Here is a 16088-nt window from a genome sequence, read left to right on the forward strand (position 1 = left end):
TTTTCCCTTAGAGGAGTCTTCCCTTTGGCACAAAGTTACTAGAAGTAAATTTGACTTGCGAAATAATGGGAGGAACATTTCAAAGGGTTTTCTTTTTCTGATTTACAGCATGATTGGCTGGCTGCGCTGTTTCAATTTATTTTGATTCTTTCTTCTTGTATCTTTTAAGGATGATTTCTTGTGCACCTTGTTGTACTTCTCCTTATTATTAAAATCTCTTCTTTTCTATCAAAAAATAACAACAACAATAATAACAATATAATAATAAATAAAATTACTAACAACAACAACAACAACAACAATTATTATTATAATAATGATAATGTTTTAAAATGTAAAAAATATTTAAATCTCAAAAAAATAAAAAAATAAATCAATAAAATAATATTAATTAAAGTCATACTTAAAGAATACAAAATTAAATAGTTCAGCATTAGGGGAATTTTCAAAAAGTGAATTATTTTTCATTACATTCCAGCCCATTGAAAGATAAAAAACATTTGAAATTAATCAAAAATTTTTACTCCAGAAGTCATTCTATGGAAATAACCAAACACAATAATCACATTGCAACAGCAAATCAATTCCTGCCTCGATTCCATTCCTACCTCGATGTCTATCTTTGTTTTATTCCATTCCACTGGCACTAACCAGACATCCTAAAAGTCCTAAGCCACAGAACTTTGTAGAGCGGAAGGCAGAATAGTGAGTATCAACTGTCAACTCAAATAGGTTTTGCACCATTAATTACCAATTATTTGATTTCATCTATGCCAGTCAAGGCACACATGTGTGTTTGTGTGCATGTGTGTGTCATCCTCATTGTCATCATCAAAGAACAGTACTATTAATTCACTAAAAGATAAATCAGAAAATATGTACTGAGTTCTCAACTTAATTGTCATTGGTTCTGGATGCAAGAACATGGGAAAGATTCTTACTCTTTAAATATTGCTTGCATTCGTTTTTGACCTTCGGCCACAGCTGTTGGATCCATACCCTGAAAAAGATGAATATAATATTGTATTAACACAAAACCAAGCTGGGGTTGGCCCAAACAATACAAATAGTCAACAAAGCCCAGCTAGATTCCAGAGGAAATTTATGACCCAAAAAGCCCAAAAAGAAGATAGTGGCCACCAATCTACAGTCACTCAGTGCACCCAGGAAGGCTCGAGGTAAACAGTCATGTTTTAGAGCCAGGTAGTGGTACCACAGTGCAGGTTAGGAATTTCTCTTTTTTCCAATGGATTTAATTATTTATGTAAAAAATATGTGCAGGTCTGATTCAGTTCAGTTTCGGCTAAAATCATAACCAGAACCCTATTCAAAACATTGATTTTGATTGTCAGTTTTTGTATTATGAAAATAGAATCAACATCTCGATAATTCGAGGCTCATTGTTCACCCATTAAAACATCTTTTAGGAAGGGGAAAAAATGTTGAACATTTAACAAATCCTCTAAATTTCTGCAGAAGGAAAAAACTGTCGATAACTGTAGTAATTAAATAAAATCAATGAACAGTGAATAAAACTGCATGAACTTAAAATTTCATTTACATAAAATCTAGAAGAAAAACATGAGTTTCTACACAAAAACACTAGCTGTGTGCACATGCTTAAGAACATTTATGAATTTTTTTTCCAATAACAAGAAAAACTGGAATTAGAGGTAAAATTGAGTAGTTTGAGGAAGTTATTTCAATTATTCCATGTTATGTATTTTGCTAATAATGAAGCCATGTTATATTTTAAAAAATTATATTAATCACCATCCATCTTCAGATTATTTATATAAAGTTTAAAGGGTGCAGGTAGAAAACTACTCTGAGCTTCTCTCTATTAATAGCACACGCATTAAATCAATGTCCTTAGGTTTTGGGAAGACTTTGGATGGGAAATTCTGTGCTTTGCACTTCTTTTCCTTGTTTGTATAGGCTGTCCTTTTTGCTTAGTGATTCTGTTTATTTGTTTTTTATTTCTCGTTGGGACGGATTCTCTTGGGATTTTGATTTTGGAGGGCCATTAATGATAAGGAGGTGTCGGAGCTCACCTTTTTATTGTGTGCATTGGAGGATAGTCATACTCCAACAAATGTGGACTATCAGTCATGGGTCCTTGATTCTTTGGGGAAGTACTCTTGCAAATAGTTTTTGGAGTATTTGACCCATACAAACATGTCTTTCCCGCTTCATTGTACTATTTGGAAGGCCAAAGTTCCCAATAAAATTAAGGCTTTTATTTGGTTAGCTGTTTTTAATAGAGTTGACACTAACAATCTATTGCAGAGGAGGCCTTTTTATGGCATTATTTTGTGGATGTTTGTTATTTATGATTCGATAGTTCAGAATGTCTCTCATTTGTTTCTTCATTGTTCCTTTTCATGGAGGACGTGGAACAATTTATTCGGAATATTTGGAGAGAACAGGGTGTGACCAGAGGACGATTTATTGGCTATGTCCTTTTTCAGGTTTTGGGAGCAGATTTGGATGGAGCTGATTGCTCATATATTCATGGGAAAGAGGATGTCTTCCTCTATGATTTGGGATAGGATCCAGTTCTTTACCTCATTGTGGGCTTTGCAGCTGGTTGTTTTAAAGTATTGTCTTTTCAGGCTTACAGCATGAATGGAGGCCAGTGCTGTTTCGATATTGTTCTGTACTTCTTTTCTATTCTAAGGAAAATTTCTTTTGCTCCTTTTGTCCCTTTCTCTTCTCTTTACTAAAATTTCTTCTTACCTATCAACAAAAAAAATTCCAAACCAATTCATTAACACATCATTTTACAATAAGTAACATATCATAGTTACTGTAATTATGTCAATACATAATTATATTGACACGTATTAGCTTCCAAACAAGATTTTGATGCTAAAGAGGAGACAATTTTTGAAGAGGGATTAAAAGGTGGGGTGGAAAGGAGTAAAAAATTAGAAGCTTCCTTGGGAGGGAACTCTGATGTTTTTTTGTCCATAATTCTAACAGATTTGAGGCCAACAAGGTTTATGCTCATCAGAAGGCAGCTCGTATGGGTGCAGAGATGAGGAAGGTCTTTGATGATAAGAGAGAAATATGAGTCAATGCCAAAGATATTAAGTACAGATTCTAAAAGAGAATTTAGCATGGTGGAAGACTCTCATGCAAAGAAGGAGACTGGGAGTAGCAGTGGAGCAAGTAAAGGAAAGGAGATAAAGAAACGAGGGGATTTTTCACACTCAGAGAGTGACAATATTAGTGAGTTCGACTGTGGTAAGGAAGTTGTTGGATGAGATTCGAGAACAATATGGTTCTGTTTTTTATTCGTATGATCAACGGGGAATATATCTTATATTCATTCTCCCCTCAGGAAGGTTTGGAGGGAGTGTCTATTTTTGAAAACGATGGGATGGAATTTTGCCTACACCTATGGAGGAGATTCCTAAGAAGGAGGTAGAAGCTCAAGATCTTTTGGACAAAATGGGTTTAAAATTGACTAATTTTAGAGGAAAGGAAGTGCGATTGGATGGTGGCAAAAATCAAAAGATGAAGGGTCAAAGAGAATTAGCGAATATTGAAGAGCTCGGTAAATTATGATGAAAAGGGTTTGAAAAGAGGATTCCTCGGTTAATTTTGTCTAGTTTTATTTTGTGATCTTGTTGCTTTCTTTCTTTTTTCTTTTCCTTCGATGGTTTTTTGGTGTTCTATGGTGGAGTCCTTGTTCCCACACATTGTACCTTCTCTTCTTTCTATCTAATAGAGCCTCTTTTATAATTAAAAAATAAATAAATTATCTGACACATCATTTCTTTGTTAAGAATAAGTACCACCGCATATAGAATCGCTTCCTTTTTCACCAACTAGGTACCTGCAGCAGATCGAAATTCCAAACCTTGTTGATTTCCTCAGGTTGCTACACAAACTCAAGCTGAAATTGTTTGGTACCCCAATTTTAGTACCAAAATAACCAGTAACTTTCAGCAAGTTTAGAAATTGGGAACTTCAAACTCATCAACACCCATAGCAATACTCAACCCAACATAATGCTAAGGTTATGTTTTGGTCCATGAAATTCCTATTCCAAGGAATAGAATGATCATAGTAGTTACAAGGTAAAAAGTGGTCAGTAACACAAATAACAATGCAATAAACTTTATTAATCCATACATAGTTGTTAGAATTGTACGATTCTCGATTCAAACCGTACCATTCGTATCTAGAAAGGCATAAACCGATTCAAATCGCACGGGAGAATTGCAGATGGCAGTGAATTGAGGTGAATCGTACGATTCGCCTGGTGAATCAGTGAATCAAATCAAATTGTGCGAATTGTAAGATTTGGATGCAACTCCTCTAAAACCCAACTTAAAGATTTTAAAATCTTTTTCTTTTATTTCATGGCAGCCTTCTATTTGCTATTTAGATGAGTTTTGTCCTCCAAGAGGAAAGAACGAAGTCTGTTGGCCCTCTCATTCTGCACCTCTTATTTTTGCCATTAGGTAAGATTAGAAGAAAACCAGAGTCAGAGAGGGAAACCTGTCTTGAGAAGAGAACTAAAGTCAACTAGGTGGGTGAGCTTTTTGTTGGCGTGTTGCCCTCTCCACTCCTCTGGATTTAAAGATCTGATTTTCCTTATTTTTTATATTTTAGTAAGTTTTGTTTCTGTTTTTTATTTACTTCCTCTACCTGTTTTAGTTATTAGAGCAAGCCCATGCATTAAAAATGACTTTTTTTATTAAGCACCATAAAGTTCAAATTTTATTGTTTCTCATTGATTCATTCCCCTTAAAAACCATAAAGTTCAATTTTTCATTAAGCTTTCCTGGTACCCTCTCCTTATTATTTTTTTAAAGAAAGCATGCATATGAATTTTTTATTGTTAAACATGTAAACTTGGATCATAAGCATGAATTTCAATTTTTTTAAATTTTTTTGTGTCCCCTTATCTTACTTTTGATTGTAGCTTTAGTTTTGAGTCACATATCAAGTGTTATAGCTTAGCTTGATACTTGATAGAGGTGGAATGGTTAGATCATGGTATATCTTGCTTATACGGCTAGTTTTCCTTTTATATCAATATATGTACGAGTTAAATATATCATGGTAGGATTTAGACCTACAAAACTTGCTTCGAAGGCAAGCACCATTCCAATTACCAGCATGGATGATCCATATTTGTTGAAATTTTAATGTATTTTACCATTTTACTTGTTTTACATTTATGCAAGTCATTAGGAATTGATTTTTCAAATTTTGCACCAAATCTTACAAATCGATTCCATTCTCGATTCTCGATTCTCGATTCATGAAATTGGGATTTTGATTCAAGATTCGAATCTCAATTTGACAACTATGAATCCATAACATGGAACATGAGAGGAATAGACATCCTCATGATTTTTTTTTTTTTTTTTTTTTTGCATACTCATTATCTCTATAATGACAACATTTTTTCTTCTATATAGTATTGAATCCTTATACTATGACCATTCTACTCCCTAAAATAAATATTCCGCAAACTAAACATAACCTAAGAACAATGATATAACCATCCAAATACTACCATAATGAAAGAATACCATTAGAAGTTTCAAATCATATGATCAAAATCCAGGTGTCTGAGATAGGAGGAACTGAATGTGCTCTAAAATGAATGTTTCATGAACAAAATAAACCATCAAGAAGTTGGTGGCTACACAATGACTTATGTTTTAGACATGCTAAAAAGAATGAGAAAACTATACCGCATCCTGTATCTGTTGCTTTATCTCCTCTAAGCGTGGCCTCATTAGCTGCACAACATACAATAATCACTAAATATTCACTGGCGCTTTTTGGCTCAATAGGGAGGGAAATCAAAAAAATAGGGAAGGGGGGGGGGGGTTGGAATGGCAAACAAAGATGCAGTAGAAACAGCAAGGTGAACATGAAAATTAAAGCATTAAAAGAAGCTAATGCTGTAGGGAAATCCATGGTAAGGAATGCATTGAACCGAAGAACAAAAACATAGGCCTTTTCACCAAAAACAAGTAAATCATCTAACAATGATGGAGTCTAAAGCAAGCAAAAGCAAAATTGAAATCTAGTTTATTTGTGAACAATTAAATTTGGAAACATCGAACTTCGCAGCTGTCATGTTAAAATTAAAGCATTTACCAGCACAATTCAGAGAAAAGAGAAAACTGAGCATGAATAAAAGCCAAGGCTATGAAAGTGCCATGCAAATCAATGACATGTAATCAGCAATGAAAGATATAGTGGAGAAAATTGGCGTCTACAAATTTGAAGAGTTGACAAATGATAAAATTCTACACCTCTGAAAATGAGAAATTTGATGTATATTCACAAGAAATTTTATTTTTGAAAAAATTATTTAACTGCTCCATACAATGTTTTTCAAATCTGTAATCAAGGCAAATCTCTTGAAGAAGTGTAAAGTTGCACCAGGGAAATTTAAAGATTCAGTGCAGCTGAAAGGATTATAACTCACCACTTGCGTTTATGCCTAAAATTTGTCTCAAGCATGCAATGCATTGCATGGCAACGTGTACTCCTTTTGGAGGCTACTGGGTTAATGGCATATAAATGATAAATGAATAAAAAATTAAAACTATTTTTTAAGTTAGCCACTTTAGGTAACAATAACTAGTCAACACTGTTTAGAAAATAATAACAGTAAAACCTGGAGTTTTCTAAAAGGAAAAACCAGACCACTTTAAACTCCCCTCCCCCAACAATGACTGGTAATCTGTGACTGATTGAGTCTGCCCATTAAGCAAAAGTTTTAAGAAATCCTAGCATGCTTGAACTAAAATATTTTGCCACTTTTATAGCCACTCACAGGAGGCTTCTCAGCAACTTCGAGGGGCTTGCCAAATATTTTTGTTTAGCTTTCCTATTCTTTTTCTTTTTGTGTAAATTTAATTTTATTGGAAAAATCTGAGAAATACTATCGGGCTCAGAAAAAATATTTCCTTATCCAGTTCACACTTAGAATATATGAGAATCACTACCTTTTTAACATAAAACAATCAGACAATTACAGACTCAGAATGTTCAAAAAAAAATTCTCAAAGATTCAACGATACCTTTATACACATTTTTAATTGTCAATAATACAATTCTTTTACCAGGATTACAAATTTTTATTCATATTTATATATTCAAATATAAAAAAATATATATAAACTCAAAAAGCATTTGCCTGAATGACTAAAGCTTCAAGAGTAAATACTTACATTATTTTTTGTCTGCGGAACAAAATAGTGTAGAAATGGAGTGCCACTAACAGTTTACAAAGAAAAAAAAGGTCGCATGATGAAGTACAGCTACAAAGGAGAAGAAACGGGGAAATAATTAGATTAGAAAGAGAAAATATGGAGAGATGATTATAGACAGAATAGATGAGAAAGAGAAAGCAAGAAAGAAGAAAAAGAAAAAGAAGAAGAAGAAGAAACCTGAGAAGAGGGAATCAGACGGGAGGGAAAGGGCAGGTGAGAATGCCATGACACACAAGAGAGGGTAACATGAGACTCAATTCATCATCCAAAAATTAATTATTCTCCCATCATAAGCATATACTCATAGACAACTGAGAAAAAAACTATCCATATTTTCAGAGAAACAGGGATAGTTATGGTCATGTCAATGCTGTCTATAACCAATACCTAGCCATTTGTTTGCAGTATGACAAGGAAGCAACCATGCCTACAGCATTTAGTAAACTATTTAATTGCAGATATAGACATAAGCTTGAGACTTGAATATGTTAGAAAATTAATCCTAGAATGAATGATAACAATTGTCAATGTTAGGTCAAGTAATAACTTTCCATTTTGATAGAAAAAGCTACGAAGGAATAGGCGAGTGTTCAAAATTTCAACCTCAACAATCCAAAACAGCAAAGAACACTGGATTCCTTCCTCCCATGAAGGCACTTTGCAATAGATAAGGAGCTACATGACCGAGGAACCATGTGCATAGGAGTTAAGTGCAACAAATTATAGCTTCATTGCCTTTCTCTCAACAAAAATTGATACCAGTGTCCATCCCTCCTAATCCTCTAATGTCGATCCAACTTCATCATCAGATTGGCTAGGTGTCATTTCCCTTGATGTATTTTCTTCTGGATATTTAGGTAATCCTTAGTCAAAAGTTGCATATATCAACATTCAACTGGAACAGTTCAAGACTAACCATGTGACTCATTCAATTGGCTAGGTGTCATTTCCCTTGATGTATTTTCTTCTGGATATTTAGGTAATCCTTAGTCAAAAGTTGCATATATCAACATACAACAACAACATAACAACAAAACCAAGCCTTAAGTCCCACTAGGTGGAATCAGCTATATGAATCCTTTTCCGCCAATTTATGCAATCATGGACCATTTCTTTTGAGATTCAGGGATATTAAATCCTTACTATCTCCTCCCAAGTTATTTTAGGTCTACCCCTACTCCTTCTACTACCCCCCACGGTAACTAACTCACTCTTCCTCACTGATGCACTATGCGGCCTACATTGCAAATGTCCATGTCATTTGAGTAGTCCCTCCCTTATCTTATCTTCTATAGGAGCTACACCTAAATTTCCACGAATATGTTCATTCCTAAATTTATCTTTCAATGTTATACCATCTACGCATTCTAAATACCCCTCCCCCAAAAAGGTTGCTTTCTTTGTGTGGGAGGCAAAGAAAAACTCTTAACACTTGGAAAGATTCTGACCCTTGATAACTTGCAGAAAAGGGGGCTGATAAGTGCTCCCTTTCTTCTATAAAAGTTTCTAGAGTGCCCACATAAACATTGCAGTCTTCCACTGCATCAATCTTCCAAGTACGAGCCGGACGGCTTCCCCAGCAGCAACGATGGCCAACATGATCAATGAGTAGCTCTCATCGAATTAATAGTTGGACAAACAAGTACCTCTCTTATGCAGGCAGAGTTCAATTAATAAAGTCAGTTTTGTTGGGTATTTATCATTATTGGGGCTCATGTTTGGTTCTTCCCAACTCAGTTTTGAATTGCTTGGAGAAGAAATTTAAATCCTTCCTCTGGAAAGGTAATGATCTCTCAAACTCTTCGGGAAATATTAGTTGGGAGAAATCTGCAAACCTATCTCTGAAGGTGATCTTGGAATTATGACTTTATTCAGATTTTGGGGCTAGAAATACTTACGCCGTCTCCAAATTACTTGGTTATAGGTTCATCTACTTAAAAACAGAAACATATGGGCTATATAGCCCCCTCATGCAATTACAACTTGGTAACAACAACAACAACAAAACCAAGCCTTAGTCCCACTAAGTGGGGTCGGCTATATGAATCATTTTCCACCAATTTATGCGATCATGGACCATTTCTTTTGATAGATTCAAAGATATTAAATCCTTACTCACTATCTCCTCCCAAGTTATTTTAGGTCTATCCCTACCCCTTCTACTGCACCCCACAGTAACTAAGTCACTCTTCCTCACACGTGCACTATAAGGCCTACATTGCAAGTGTCCATACCATCTGAGTCGTCCTTCTTTTATCTTATCTTCTATAGGAGCTACATCTAACTTACCACGAATATGTTCATTCCTTAATTTATCTTTCAATGTTATACCACTCATCCATCTAAGCATCCTCATCTCGGCAACTTTTACTTTTTGGATATTATGTTTCTTCGTCGCCTAACATTCTGATCCATATAGCATAGCTGGTCTTATAGCTGTCCTATAAAACTTCCCTTTCAATTTTAAGGATATTCTACGATCACATTGAACACTTGAAGAACTTCTCCATTTTACACAACCTGCTTTAACTCTATGCATTACATCATTTTCAATTTCTCCTTCAGCTTGCATAATAGATCCAAGGTATCGAAATCTACAAGTGCTATTTATTTCTTCATCATCAAGTTTAACTTTGTCTCCAATATTCCTCCTATCATTATTAAAATTACATTTCATATATTCTGTTTTATTTTTACTTATCTTAAAGCCTCTAGATTCCAAAACTTCTCTCCATAATTCTAACTCAGCCTCTACTCCATCCCTAGTTTCGTCAATTAATACAATATCATCTGCAAACAACATACACCATGGAACCTCCTTTTGAATACTCTTAGTCAATTGGTCCATCACTAAAGCAAAAAAATAAGGACTCAAAGCAGATCCTTAATGTACACCTATGGTAATTGGAAATTCTCTAGTTTCTCCATCTATAGTCTTTACACTAGTCATTACTCCATCGTACATATCCTTAATGACATTGGTATACCTACAACATACACCCTTTTTTTCTAAAACCCACCATAGAACTTCCCTAGGTATCCTATCATATGCTTTCTCAAGGTCAATAAATATCATATGCAAGTCCCTCTTCTTTTCCCTAAACTTTTCCATTAATCTTCTTAAAAGATAAATAGCTTCTGTGGTAGATCTCCCAGGCATAAAACCAAATTGATTTTCTGAGATCTTCGTTTCTAACCTTAACCTTTGTTCAACTACTCTTTCCCATAGTTTCATCGTATGACTCATAAGTTTAATTCTACGATAGTTATTACAATTTTGAATATCTCCTTTATTTTTGTATATAGGTATTAAAGTGCTTTTCCTCCATTCATCTGGCATTTTCTTAGTTTTTACAATTGTATTAAATAAATTAGTTAACCATATAATTCCGTCATCACCCAAGCATTTCCAAACTTCAATTGGGATGTTATCTGGTCCCATAGCTTTCCCATCTTTCATCTTTTTTAGTGCAAACTTAACTTCGTTAACACTAATTTTTCGAATAAATCTTATATTTTTAGTCTTTTCCTCATTTGACAATTCTAAATTTAAGCCTTCTATTTGGTTTGCGTTAAACAACTTACTAAAGTAACTTCGCCATCTTTCTTTAATATCTTCGTCCTTAACCAAGACAATATCATCCTCACTTTTTATACATTTTACATTTCCTAAGTCCTTGTTCTTCCTTTCTCTAGCTTTAGCAAGTTTAAATATATCTCTTTCCCCTTCTTTTGTACCTAATCTATCATACAAACTATTAAATGATCTATATTTAGCTTCACTAACGGCCCTTTTTGTATCTTTTCTTGCCTCCTTATATTTTTCAAAGTTATCGCTGTTTCTACATTTTTGCCACGTTTTATACCAAATTCTTTTTGTCTTTATGATTTTTTGTACATCTTTATCCCACCACCAACTTTCTTCACCAATTACAACTTGGTAAGAATCTTAAAAATCAGAGATAAAGTGGATCTATTATTCAAGTATAACATTAGTAATGGAAGGAACACTTCATTTTACTTTGACAATTCGCATCCTTTTGGTCCCCTCTACAAGAGATATGGTTCAACCATTCAAAATGAGTTTTTTTTCCCCCAAAAAGCATGGTCTCTTCAATTATCAAAGAAAAATGCTGGTTTTGGCTGAGAAGATCTTACTATTTTAGTGGCTGATGACGTGGTGGAAGACATTTGTAGGAGGAAGAAGAGGGGTTTCATTTTTAAATTGGATTTTGAGAAGGCCAATGATAGAATTAATTGGAGTTTTTTTGATAAAATTTTTGTGAGGAACGGTTTCAATGAGTGTTGACCCAGGTGGTTAGGGGTTGTGTGTCTAATGCGTGGTTCTCAATAGTGGTGAATGGGGAACCTAAGTCCTGTTTTAGGGCTTCGAGAGGGTATTAGAGAGAGTGATCCACTTTCCCCTTTTTTATTCATCATAGCAGCCGATGTGTTGAGTAGATGGCGGATAGGGCTGGGAATAGGGGGATGGTTTGAGGCTCTGAAGTGGGGAGCGAGAGAGTGGTGGTATCTTGTCTTCAGTTTGCAGATGATACCATTTTCTTTCTAGAAGATCACAACCCTTCTTTCAGCAGTGTTCTGGGTATCTTCGAAGTCTTTGAGAGAATTTTGGGGCTTAAAATAAATATGGGGAAAAGTGGTTTAGCAAATATTAATGTGCATGTCGATCGAGTTAGGTTGGTCTTCTGTTGTGGGGCGCAGTATATTGGAATGGCCTCTGACTTATCTGGGGGTCCCGTTGGGGGACAATCCTAGACATGCAGAATTTTGGAATCCAATAGTGGAGAGAGTGGCTAAGAGGCTTGATGGTTGGAAGGGGGCTCTTTTTCTCCTTGGGGGTAGAATCACCCTCATCCAGTCCTGCTTATCTAGAATTCTGTTATATCATTTGTCTATTTTTAGGATTCCATCGAGGATTGCTAAGAAGATTGAGAAAATCCTGAAGGATTTCTTGTGGTCCAGAATCGGGGGTTTTAGGGATCATTCAATAAGGTGGGATAGAGTTTTTAGGTGCAAATTGGAGGGAGGGCTGTCTTGAAAATTTGGTGTCTAAAAACCTCGCCCTTTCAGCTAAGTGGTTATGCAGTTTTCCCTGAAAGATCACTCCCTTAGGCATAGTGTGATTAGAAGCACGTATAGGGTGGGTGAGAATGGGTGGGGTACCAACATTAGTCTACAATTTTTATTGGAAAGCCTATGGAGATCTATTTCTCAAATCTATCCTTTGTTTATGCCTCACATCAAATTTGTGGTGGGGATGGGTTCTTGGATTCAATTTTGGAAAGATCCAAGATTGAGCAATGATATTCCAGCCAAATTTTTCCTCGTCTCTTTCGTTTGAGCTCAGGGCAAGATAGTGTAATTTATTTCTTTGTGGTTGACTCGGGTGGCCCTCTGGTTTCACGGAACTTTCATTTTAAGAAGATCTCTTAATGATAGAGAACTGTTGGAAAACTTTCATCCTTGCTGTCATTATTGAATAACTGTCATCATTCTTCAGCTAGAGATACTTGCTCTTGAGTTGTGGATATTTTGGGGGTGTATTATTGTAAATCTATTTTTAAGTTTATGATCCTTTCCAGTTCTTGTTTTCCCCTATATTCATCTATTTGGAAAGCAAAAGCTCCCCCAAAAATTAAGGCTTTCATACGGCTGATTGTGCATTCTAAAATCAACACTAATAACTGGTTGCAGATCAAGAGACCTTTGAAGTCCATATCTCCAGATGTTCGCGTGCTATGCTATTTGAATTCTGAAACAGCACCTCATCTATTTTAACACTGATTAGGCGTAGAGAATCTAGAATAATTTATTTGGTGTGATGGGAGAATCTTGGGTCTACCCAGCATCAGTGGACAAAATTGTTATCTATTTTTTTTGGGTGTTTTGTTAGAAGGAAGGCAAGGGTTGCACTGTGGAAATGCAATATTTTTGCAGTGTTGTAGGGATTATGGTTGGAGTGCAATGCACAGATTTTTTCAGGGAGAAAATTGAATTGGCAGCTGGTTTGGGAGAGGTTCATTACCTGGAGATTCTTTATGGTCTGTTGGTTTCAGTTGTTTTAAGGGAGTTAGTTTTTTGGAGCTTCAGCAAGAATGGAAGATTATTCCAGTTATTGTCTTTTTAGTTTAATTTTTCTGGATTTTTTCTCCTTTTTGCAAATTCTCCTCTTATCAATGAAATATCTTCTTTTGCTATTAAAATAAATGTTTGGTTTAAAAACCATATCCCCAGATATGCTATGATATTATGGATGGCAGCCTGGAACAGGCTAAAAACTTTGGATAGAATGACTAAACAGAAGAACCTTTATTCTTGAAATTGAATTTTCTGCAATGAAATGGAAGAAAGCAGGAATCACTTGTTTTTTTCATGTAGATTACTTATAAAAGCTACTCTGATAATGCTGATATGAGAAACACTCACTGCCCTGTTGAAAACTGGGATGATGAACTAAGAAGGATTGCTAATCTGAAAGGAGCTAGAGCTGATTTTAATAAGCTAGTATTGGCTGTCACAGTTTATCATATATGGAAAGCAAGAAACAAAACCATCTTTGAGAATTCTTATTAGTGATATCAGCTGCATAATCAGTACAATAAAGGTGAAATAGGCTGGCCACACTTCCCAGATTAGAAGGCTAGCAGGATTAGAGCTTTACCAGATTTGAAGGCTAGCAGGATTAGAGCTTTTCCAGATTTGAAGGCTAGCAGAATTGTATTTTGTTTTAGCTGTTGTTTTGTAGTTTGTTCTGGTCATTAGGCCTTCTTGAACTTTGTATTCCCTGTGAGCTTACTATATTATTCTTACCTCTCTCAGGAAAAAATATATATCAAAAATTACAAAATAGCACCAAAACAAATAAAAAATTAAAAATAAACTAATATAAAATCCCTAATTTCTTAAATCTATGCCTTCTATAAAACTATTTAAAAGCTGGAAAAATTGGTCCTTCATCATCCTCCCTGGCCTATATATATATATATATAACTTGAATTCAGAGAGTTAGATTGCAAACACCACTCCAATCAATCAGGATCAATTGTGCAAAGATCATCCTAGAGAAGCCAAGTAGCAAACGAAGCAGGGCAACCACTCCATTTAACAAAGCATAAAAAAAACCTCCATCTAAAGATGTTGCAAAATCATCAACTAATATAATCCCGATCCCATCCTACTGCTATGAAATGGAAGGTATCTAAGGACTGGAAGAAATGAAAAAAGGAGGCTCAAAAATGCCTTAATAAGGTGTCAAATCCCCCACATTTTAAAACAAAACTAATATTCATATGAGCGGGCAAAACAAGTAATTAAGCATTAGATCCTAGTTTTCTAATAATGGGGAATGGGCCAGTGGCATGGGCATGCAATTTCTTAAATGAATTATTTGGAAAGCAGTCTGGACAAAGCAAACCATGACAATATCACCTACATTAAAACCTCTGGCTCTGCATTGCACATGAACAGCAAGTTTATAATCTATATTACACAAGACCAGTTTGCACCCAAGCTTGAAAATCGTGGATATGTTGTGTGAAGAGAACTCTCAACACATTCAGAAATGCAGCCATCTGCTGCTAAAGGAACAATGTCAATGGGAGATCGACTTTGTTTCCAAAGACACACTCAATTGGACTCTTGCCTAGGGGCCTATTGGTTGGATTATTACAAGCTAACTCAACAACAGGCAATACCAAGTCCCAAGTGCTCTCTTTTACTTTTAGAAAACACCATAGGGAATCACATGAACTAAGATTTACAACCTCAGTTTGAGCAACAAAACGGGGCAAAAGGCAAAAGAGACTAAAAAAACATCAAATGTGTGCCACAAAACTTCCAAAGTATCTTCCAGAAGTCAATAACAAACTTTACATCTGTATCAGACACCATGGAGCTAGACAAAGTACTTGACTTCCCTAAAGAATAGCATGGCAACACTTACTGCAAGAAATCACGAACCTCAAACTGAGGACAACATTCCTAATCAAAGTCTTTCCATGGCGCATGTGGCAAAGGAAGATGAATATAGTCCAGCTTGTTTCCTATTCTTGCTAACTACCAAGTGCAGCACTAGGAAACTATCCTACTGGAATCTCTTTTTAAAGGCCAATAAAACCTATCCTTAACCAGGGCAATGGTCTTGTCTCTACATAAATGGGTGGCTAAGCCACCTGTATGCAACTCCCAAACTAAGAAATCCCAAAATGAAATGCATGGATAATCTAATGCCCTTAAACAAATAACCCTCATGGATGAAAAAATCAGTATAGTTCCTACCAGTACCAATGTTCATTTCCAAAAATAAGATCCTACAACAAGAATAATTACAACTCAACTGAGGCCATCGACAAACCTTATTTTCAGCACATGAACTATGTTTGACAACAAAAGTGCACTCATACAAGAATTTCTACCCCCTAGCAAATCAAAAACTCAATTTCTTCACTAAACTCAAATATCATAGTGCTTGGTCATGAGCACAAATTCTTGGGGGAACAAATAGTATGGATCTAACCACAACATAAAAGTCTATATTATAAATGTTGTGCCTTTTTAAAGTCCCTATTGGCTCCCACCTGACACCACCTAATTACCTATCCCAGGACATCCCAAGAAACCTCAAAAGACTTTACTAAAATCAGGATACCTAACTACAAGTGCTTCAGCCATCTTCTTAATATCCACAAAAGCCTTAATAGCTTCAAGGTCAAATAAACCTACATAGTGTTGGCAATTGGAGACATAATAATAACAAAATCCCTGCTAAAACTCCTTAAGTAGCTAAACCATGAAAACTCCAAACATCACAAA

The 16088-nt window shown here is 35.3% G+C and overlaps 1 protein-coding gene across 1 annotated transcript in view; it reads right to left on the reverse strand.

Annotated features, from left to right (window-relative positions):
- The window catches only part of LOC131157413 (mitochondrial inner membrane protein OXA1-like), a 51024-nt gene that overhangs the window by 9186 nt on the left and 25750 nt on the right, over positions 1–16088 (reverse strand). The window contains exons 4-5 of the mRNA XM_058111549.1: positions 5721–5768; positions 942–1000 (exon numbers count right to left, since the gene is read on the reverse strand). Coding sequence (XP_057967532.1) covers positions 942–1000; positions 5721–5768 — 107 coding nt within the window. The remainder of the gene's footprint in view (positions 1–941; positions 1001–5720; positions 5769–16088) is intronic.

Source organism: Malania oleifera, chromosome 6, assembly GCF_029873635.1.
Source record: "Malania oleifera isolate guangnan ecotype guangnan chromosome 6, ASM2987363v1, whole genome shotgun sequence".
Classification (NCBI taxonomy): Eukaryota; Viridiplantae; Streptophyta; class Magnoliopsida; order Santalales; family Ximeniaceae; genus Malania; species Malania oleifera.